Raw genomic sequence first — 10,000 nt, 5'->3', positions numbered from 1 at the left:
CTGTTCCACCACAGTGAAATGAGTTCTGTTTACTGTTCCACCACAGTGAAATGAGTTCTGTTTACTGTCCCACCACAGTGAAATGAGTTCTGTTTACTGTTCCACCACAGTGAAATGAGTTCTGTTTACTGTCCCACCACAGTGAAATGAGTTCTGTTTAGTGTCCCACCACAGTGAAATGAGTTCTGTTTACTGTCCCACCACAGTGAAATGAGTTCCGTTTACTGTCCCACCACAGTGAAATGAGTTCTGTTTTAGTGTCCCACCACAGTGAATGAGTTGTTTAGTGTCCCACCACAGTGAAATGAGTTCTGTTTACTGTCCCACCCACAGTGAAATGAGTTCCTGTTTACTGTCCCCACCACATGTGAATGAGTTCCGTTTTATGTCCCACCACAGTGAAATGAGTTCGTTACTGTCCCACCACAGTGAAATGAGTTCCGTTTACTGTCCCACCACAGTGAAACTAGTTCTTTTTAACTGTCCCCACCACAGTGAAATGAGATCTTTACTGTCCCCCACAGTGAAATAGTTCAGTTTAACTGTTCCACCATCGCAGTGAAAAGTGTTTACTGTCCCGCCACCACATTGAAATGAGTTCTGTTTACTGTTCCACCACAGCTGAAATGTGTATACTGTCCCACCACAGTGACATGAGTTTTGTTTGCTGTCCCACCACAGTGAATGGTCTGTTTACTGTTCCACCACAGTGAAATGTGTTTACTGTCCCACCACAGTGAAATGAGTTTTGTTTACTGTCCCACCACAGTGAAATGAGTTCTGTTTACTGTTCCACCACAGTGAAATGAGTTCTGTTTACTGTCCCACCACAGTGAAATGTGTTCCGTTTACTGTCCCACCACAGTGAAATGACTTCCGTTTACTGTCCCACCACAGTGAAATGACTTCCGTTTACTGTCCCACCACAGTGAAATGAGTTCTGTTTACTGTCCCACCACAGTGAAATGAGTTTTGTTTACTGTCCCACCACAGTGAAATGAGTTCCGTTTACTGTCCCACCACAGTGAAATGAGTTCTGTTTACTGTTCCACCACAGTGAAATGAGTTCCGTTTACTGTCCCAACACAGTGAAATGAGTTCAGTTTAGTGTCCCACCACAGTGAAATGTGTTTACTGTCCCACCACAGTGAAATGACTTCCGTTTACTGTCCCACCACAGTGAAATGAGTTTAAGTTCCACCACAGTCTACTAGCTATGGACATGTGGATAAGCCCAGACAGGCACAATAGCCGAGTGGTTAAAGCGTTAGACTTTAAATTTGAGGATCCTGGCTTTGAATCTCGGTAACGGTGCCTGGTGGGTAAAGGGTGGAGATTTTTTTGATCTCCCAGGTCAACATATGTGCAGACCTGCTTGTACCTGAACCCCGTTCGTGTGTGTACGCAAGCAGAAGATAAAACATGCACGTCAAAGATCCTGTAATCTGTGTCAGCGTGCGGTGGGTTATGGAAACAAGAACATACCCAGCATGCACACACCCAAAATTGGAATATGGCTGCCTGCATGGCGGGGTAAAACCAGGCATGCACAGAAAAGCCCACTTGTGTACATAAGAGTGAACGTAGGAGTTGCAGCCCACAAAAGAAGAAGAAGGCGGCCCACAACCAGCTATGGACATGTGGATAAGCCCATTCTTCTTCTTCTTCCACTTAACGACCAACATCGGTATGCTGATGAAAATTGTCGTTTTGTGGGAGGTTGCTGTTGGGTGCAATTTAGCTGGGCTACCGAGGGATGTTCTGTTAACTGATAGGACAGATGGGGCGCAGTCCACTGCTGTGTTCGCATCTCTAGCTGGGCCAATCCAGCTGCTGTAGCAGTCCCCAGGAATACACCCGACTGGCACAGTCCTAGCCTTCTACAACACTACTTACCAGTGGAAAAAAAACAAAACAAGGCCTTCAAGACTCACTTGTGATACACTTTAAAAAAAAAAATCCAAGCTTTTTATGTATTGAGTATAATTTTAAAATATAATGTTTAAGATGAGAAAGATCAGTTTAAAGCAAATTAAGTCCCCGAGCATTAATTACAGAGTAATTTCCCTTTTTTTACTATCTGCACCAAAAACGTTTCCAAAATAAATAAAACTTCCATGCTTAGCAAAAGAAGTTCCTGTTTGAACAGAAAATGATAATAATGACTGCTCTTGTTGTTGTGTCAAATATCAGATCAAAGTGCCAAGTTTAGAGAATGCAAAAAATATAAATATAACAGTAAATGCAGTTTGCATATAATTAGGCTTCATTTTTTATTTTTTTGTGCCCATCCCAGAGGTGCAATATTGTTTTAAACAAGATGACTGGAAAGAAGTGAATTTTTCCTATTTTTATGCCTAATTTGGTGTCAACTGACAAAGTATTTGCAGAGAAAATGTCAATGTTAAAGTTTACCATGGAGACACACACACACACACACACACACACAGACAACCAAACACCGGGTTAAAACATAGACTCACTTTGTTTACACAAGTGAGTCAAAAATGGGGGTGGGTGGACTTGCTGGCTGGTTGGGGGAGGGGGGGGGGACCTAAACAGAGGTGTTGCAGGGTAGTGGGGAGGAGAGGGGGGGTGAGTCTACTCTGTTGTGTCACAGGCAGGAGGCAGTGACAACCTCCTGGGGCAGTGTATTCCATTCCGGGATGGTACGGGGGAAGAAGGACATCTGTCTGCACTGTGTCCAGCAGGCTGGTATGTCGCAGTTGCAGGTGTTGTTTTTCCTGGAGCTCAGCCTGCTGTCTGATGGTGTTGGTAGGTAGACTGAGCTGATGGAGATGAGACCATGGTGGAACTTGTAAAACATCTCCAGGCGATATTTTTTCCGTCTGACTTGTAGAGGATACCAGCTGAGGGAGCTAAGGATGGAGCTGAGACGTCTGTCGATGTTGGTTTGTGACTCATCTAGCTGCTCGGCGCTGGACCTTTTCGATGGCCTGGATGTCACTGGCTGTATAGGGATCCCACACGGATGCAGCATACTCAAGGATAAGTCAAACAAGGGTTTTGTACGCAGTTTCCTTTGTCTTCTTGTTTCCTATCTTCAAGCTGTGCCGGAGAAAGTCTAAGGTCTTGTTGGCTTTGTTGGTTGTAGATGATGTGGGTTGGATGTTCACACCAAGATATTTTGTGATGTTGACGTTTTCCAGCAGATGGCCATGGACTGATGGAGTTTGTAGTTTGGTGCGATCTTTTTCCTCTTTCTACTGACGCTCAATGTGGAGCACTTTTGCAGGTGGAATTGCATGGCCCACTGTTTCTCCCAGATGGAAAGGGAAACTAGGTCTTCTTGGAGTGTGTGCTTGTCAGCTTCCTTCTTGATTATTTTGTTGCACATGGTGTCGTCTGCAAATAATCTGGCCTTAGATTTGATGGTATTTGGGAGGTCATTGATGTAGAGAAGGAAGAGACAAGGGCTGAGGACCGAGCCCTGGGGAACACCTGAGTTGACTGAAATGTATTCTGAGGTTGCTCCTTCCATCACAACTGCTTGCTGCCTGTCCTCAAGAAAGCTTTTGATCCAGGTGTTGAGCTGACCTCTAATTCCATAGCACTGTAACTTATGGACAAGCAGGGCGCGGCTGACCTTGTCAAAGGCCTTGGAGAAGTTGAGGACAATTGTATCCACATGTGGATAAGCCCACAAGCAGCTATTGACATGTTGATATCAGCTCAGCTGCTGAAATCATGGAATGTACAGGTGCATGCATTTTCAGTGAGTGAGCGTTCGTGATCTGAAGCCCACCAAAGCTGTGAGGTGAAAGCAAAACATCTTTTCAGTATTTTGCTGCAGGTAAATCACCAAACAGGTATGTGATCAGGGTTGAGGCCTCTTTTTGGCATAGTGTTGTGTCCTTGGAAGAAGCACTTTACAGGGAATTTCCACACTCCACCCAGGTGTGAATGGGTACCCGACTTAGGTCGGGGAAGGTTGAAATGGCGGAAGGAGGGGACAGGGCCCCGCCTGCCTGTGCTAAGCCCTGGACACAGTGGGTATGAATTCACTGCCCTGGTGGGTGTAAAAGGCTAAGGGATCGTTAACCTTCTTATTAACAAAAAATACAGTTAAAATCAGCATACAGTTCTGTTCTGACTGTAGTGTTAAGCAGTAAGCAAGCAGTAAACATCAATGAAAATGAACAGAATGTTGAATGATCCGTGCTTTGCTCTGTGCCAGATGCCCGTCTCTTTGAAAGCCAGGACTTGAAGCGAGAGCTGACCGTGGAAGATGAGAAGGATTTTGCTTTTGTCCCTGATGCCATCATCACCAAGCGACAAGTGGTTTCTGCCTCTGCACAGGACACAGAAAATGAACTCCTACAGTATGTGTGTGTGTGTGCGCGCGCACACGTGCACATGTGTGCCTGTGCCTGTGTCCGTGCCAGTGCCTGTGTGTGTGTGTGTGTGTGTGCATGCTTGCGCGTGTGGGTGCATGACAGTGTGTGTGTATGTGTGTGTGTGTGCATGTGCATGTATGTGTGCATGCATGAGTATGTGTGTATGTGTATGTATGTGTGCTTGTGTGCCTTGTGATACATATATTGATCACAACAGCAAAGGAAGAGAAATATTTTGTTGACAGAATGTAACACATATGTCAGATCATTAAAGGAATATATATATATATATATATATATATATATATATATATATATATATACATATATATATACATGAATTGATGAGATCAGTAAAGGCACCGATTAATGAGTGAAAATACAGGAGCCATAGATAAATGATGAAATATTCACAAACAGTACACATGCAAATGTTTACACAGTAATCATGTAGATGTAGAAAAGATAATATTGTTAAGAAAAGATAACAGTGCTATAGAATATATAATAATGCTAAGAGTTACTGTAGAGTTTGTATTACTTTTCTTTTCTTTGTTTTTTTGTTCATGTTTCGTGGCAAATTTGACAGATCTGCTGTACAGTTGTATGTATCACAGACTTCACCACTCTTACTTTACAGTTGTATGTATCACAGCCATCACCACTCTTACTTTACAGCTGTATGTATCACAGACATCACTCTTACTTTACAGCTGTATGTATCACAGACTTCACCACTCTTACTTTACAGCTGTATCACAGACTTCACCACTCTTACTTTACAGCTGTATGTATCACAGACTTCACCACTCTTACTTTACAGTTGTATGTATCACAGACATCACCACTCTTACTTTACAGTTGTATGTATCACAGACTTCACCACTCTTACTTTACAGCTGTATGTATCACAGACTTCACTCTTACTTTACAGCTGTATGTATCACAGCCATCACCACTCTTACTTTACAGCTGTATGTATCACAGACATCACCACTCTTACTTTACAGCTGTATGTATCACAGACATCACCACTCTTACGTTACAGCTGTATGTATCACAGACATCACCACTCTTACTTTACAGCTGTATGTATCACAGACATCACCACTCTTACGTTACAGTTGTATGTATCACAGACTTCACCACTCTTACTTTACAGCTGTATGTATCACAGACATCACCACTCTTACGTTACAGTTGTATGTATCACAGACTTCACTCTTACTTTACAGCTGTATGTATCACAGACATCACCACTCTTACGTTACAGTTGTATGTATCACAGACATCACCACTCTTACTTTACAGTTGTATGTATCACAGACTTCACTCTTACTTTACAGCTGTATGTATCACAGACTTCACTCTTACTTTACAGCTGTATGTATCACAGACTTCACTCTTACTTTACAGCTGTATGTATCACAGACTTCACTCTTACTTTACAGCTGTATGTATCACAGACTTCACCACTCTTACTTTACAGCTGTATGTATCACAGACTTCACCACTCTTACTTTACAGCTGTATGTATCACAGACTTCACCACTCTTACTTTACAGCTGTATGTATCACAGACTTCACTCTTACTTTACAGCTGTATGTATCACAGACTTCACTCTTACTTTACAGTTGTATGTATCACAGACTTCACTCTTACTTTACAGCTGTATGTATCACAGACATCACCACTCTTACTTTACAGCTGTATGTATCACAGACTTCACTCTTACTTTACAGCTGTATGTATCACAGACTTCACCACTCTTACTTTACAGTTGTATGTATCACAGACTTCACTCTTACTTTACAGCTGTATGTATCACAGACTTCACCACTCTTACTTTACAGCTGTATGTATCACAGACTTCACTCTTACTTTACAGTTGTATGTATCACAGACATCACCACTCTTACTTTACAGTTGTATGTATCACAGACTTCACTCTTACTTTACAGTTGTATGTATCACAGACATCACCACTCTTACTTTACAGCTGTATGTATCACAGACTTCACTCTTACTTTACAGCTGTATGTATCACAGACTTCACTCTTACTTTACAGCTGTATGTATCACAGACTTCACTCTTACTTTACAGTTGTATGTATCACAGACTTCACTCTTACTTTACAGCTGTATGTATCACAGACTTCACTCTTACTTTACAGCTGTATGTATCACAGACTTCACCACTCTTACTTTACAGCTGTATGTATCACAGACTTCACTCTTACTTTACAGCTGTATGTATCACAGACTTCACTCTTACTTTACAGCTGTATGTATCACAGACTTCACTCTTACTTTACAGTTGTATGTATCACAGACATCACCACTCTTACTTTACAGCTGTATGTATCACAGACTTCACTCTTACTTTACAGCTGTATGTATCACAGACTTCACTCTTACTTTACAGCTGTATGTATCACAGACATCACCACTCTTACTTTACAGCTGTATGTATCACAGACATCACCACTCTTACTTTCTCTCACTGAGTTAAAAGAAGTTAATCAGATTCTGAATCTGATACTATGGTAGGAAAATTCTTTTTTTCTTCCACATATCTTGACTGTAACTCCCACATTCACTGGTATACACATGTTCAAGTGGGATTTTACATTCAGAGGTAGACTAAAAGAATGTTGGTGAAGGTTAATTTACATGATGAGACAAGACAAGACAAAAGATAAAAGAAGCAATGCATCAAGCAGCAGGTTCTTCTTCAGGCAAATCAAAGGATGAGAGTTACATGGGATTTTACATGTATGGCCATTTTCACCACACCATGTAGGCAGCCACACCCAGTTTGTTGGGGGTAAAATAGGAAATGACCTGTTGCAGAGTGGACGAGGACATTGATCTTGACAAGCTGCTTACTCTGGAGACCCCCGGCGCCAAACAGCAACAGCCGTCTCATCCTCCGCAACCCAAACCCAAACCCTCGCCCTCCCATCCTCAGACTCCAAAGAAACCTTCGGTTCTGGTCAAACCCAAACCTGCAGCCAAACCCGCCATCCCCAGCGCTAAACCTTCAGTTCCGTCAAAACCCGGAACTGTCCCGTCGGAAGTGATGCCAAGCGCTTCAGTTTCAGAGCCGGTCTCGCCAGAGCGACCAGTGCCAGCTCCGCGAAGGTTGAAGCCGCCAGCGAAGGCTGAAAAGAAGAAGGAAGGCGACAGGTCAAGTGCGGGGGTCAGCTCCAGCCCGGCTTCAGCAAAGTCGGAAATGACGTCGGACGACATCATGCAGTATATCGCCGCAGCCAATGCTGAGGAGGAGGATGCCGACCTGGATTTGTTTTCTTGACTGCAGTGTGAGTGTGTTCTCCTGCACTGTTCACACATGTGGGGCTTGAACTCTTTTGGATCTTCCATGCATTCCTCAGACGTGTAGGTCTCCTCTTCTTTTTCTTCTTCCTTTCGCCTTTTTCTTCTTCCTTTCGTCTTTTTCTTGTTCTTCCGCACATTGTTCAGACATGTAGCTTTCTTCTTTTTTTGAATAATGAAATTCTAACTGAAATCTGTTGGTAGACTTGGTGCACGTTACAGCACAAGGAAACAGACCTGCGTGCATGTGCGCGCGCACACACACACATTCTCACATAAACATGCATGCATGCACATGTTATATGTACATGGAAAGAGGTGTGGCTGAGTTTATGTTTGTGAATGAATTTTGATCAGATTTCTGTGGATTCAAAGCAGCATTCTCCCTCCTCTCATCCAGTTAGATATCATTCACATGCCAATGGTTTGTCAAGTGTTTTCTCTCTTTTTTTCACAAAAAGGAAGAAAAAAAGGGAAACCAACAAAAAACAACAAAAAGAAACCCCAGCTGATGCGCTGATAATGTTGTGTTGGCATGAAAGTTCATGAGGAGCAAGTTGTGATTCAAACCAATGTTCTCACTCTTACTCAGTTTGATAACATTTTCCATTTTTCACCCACCCCCCATCCCCTAACCTCTGCTCCTCCCCCATCACCCTCCCCCCCCCCGAAAAAAAAGAGAGAAAAAAATGCACTGATAATGTATCGATGGACAGTTCATGATGAGGAGCAAGTTAAATTCATATTTCATGAACAATGAAACCATTTTCATGAATGAGTTCATTCCACTTTTAATTTCATATTTTTCATTCCACTTTCCATTTCATATTGAACGATGAAGTTTGTACTGAAGCCAGTTGCTTTATTTTTTGAAGAATTTATACACTCAGAACAGTGTTCACTTTTAGAGAGAGAGAGTGATGTGTTTTGATGAAAAGATTGCATGTTGTGTTGAGTTTCGTTAATCATTTTGAATATGAAACAGAATGAAGAAGACAGCATGATTTTACAGAGAAACTGGTTTGTTTTGATTAATGGTGTGTGTGTGTGTGTGTGTGTGTTGGGGGTGGTGGTAGTGGCATGTGTGTGTGTGTTACATTCCCAAATGTGCTTCTTGTGCTGCTTGTAATTGTATATGAAAAATGTTACATATTGTGTAGTAATACAAAGTTGCGCTGTTGATATTGCCATGGAAAATTGATTAGTTTCTGCTTGAGGCACAGAGAGTTTGGCCATGTCTTTCACCCATTTGCTCCCACTTTTCACGCCCCTTTTGAATTGTTGTGGATGTGTGTTGTACCCACAGTGTATTGGACACATACATGCATCCACACACACACGTGTACACACACACACATGAACACACAGGGATCCACACACACAGACACATACATCACCATGCCCAGTGCACACCACTCCCAACCCACAGTCACACAACCCCACACCCCATCACACATTCACACAACCCCACACCCCATCACACATTCACACAACCCCACACCCCATCACACATACTGAATTCAGAGAAGACAAACTGGATTACATTCTGTACCTTCACATGTATTCATTTTTCATGTGTTTCATTTTCTCAAGGCCTGACCAGCACATTGGGTTAACTTACTCTACACGATGGAACGCTGGAGCGTTCCTGACATAAGGTAGCGTTCCAGACGATGGAACACTATAGCGGTTTTGACAATTAAATTTTTTTCCATATTTTCCTCATGGGGTAGCATAACAATTGCAGCTACACCGGGCATTGTGAATGTGTCAAGGGTTGAATGGAAAGTTTCTTCATGAGATTCTGTAACAATACACTCCACAGCGAGCCAGCGAGTTCAGGACCCCACATGACAAGCTAACCTGCATACGTATTGAAAATGGTGTCGCAGGCAATACAAACGGAAATTTTTGGAGCAAACTAGATGACAACAGTGGCTTTTACCACTGCTGAAGTGATTGAAATGCTTCATACTGAAGGTTTCGACATCAACAAGGATGATGAAGACGTTGAATAAAGTATCTGCAGTGAAGAAAGCTACCAGCAAGAAGGTACTAATAGTGACTCAGCTTCTGAGAGCAGTGAAGAGGGAGGGGGTGGGGGTTCACACGACATGAGGAGAAGGGTCAGTAGGTCAAGTACAGTGAGTTTCATTCAGTTACTTTATGTTTTGTATTTTTTGTGATTATTTTTCCTAACCCTAACAAATGGGTCATCTGTAGGGAAAAGCAAGGAAGAAAACTACTCGTACGGAGTGAGTTAATGTGCAGGTCACACATCTGGTTTTTATTGATTTATTTATTT

General features: G+C 42.5%; 1 protein-coding gene across 1 annotated transcript in view; it reads left to right on the top strand.

The window, feature by feature from the left end:
- LOC143291302 (uncharacterized) overlaps positions 1-10,000 on the top strand; it is a 20,841-nt gene that overhangs the window by 9,400 nt on the left and 1,441 nt on the right. Inside the window, exons 6-7 of the mRNA XM_076601154.1 lie at positions 4,199-4,343; positions 7,213-10,000. The exon at positions 7,213-10,000 is cut by the window's right edge and continues 1,441 nt beyond it. Of these exons, the coding sequence (XP_076457269.1) occupies positions 4,199-4,343; positions 7,213-7,675 (608 nt within the window). The 3' untranslated portion in view covers positions 7,676-10,000. The remainder of the gene's footprint in view (positions 1-4,198; positions 4,344-7,212) is intronic.

Source organism: Babylonia areolata, chromosome 16 (genome assembly GCF_041734735.1).
Source record: "Babylonia areolata isolate BAREFJ2019XMU chromosome 16, ASM4173473v1, whole genome shotgun sequence".
Lineage (NCBI taxonomy): Eukaryota > Metazoa > Mollusca > Gastropoda > Neogastropoda > Buccinidae > Babylonia > Babylonia areolata.
This window is presented reverse-complemented; position numbering and strand designations above follow the sequence as displayed.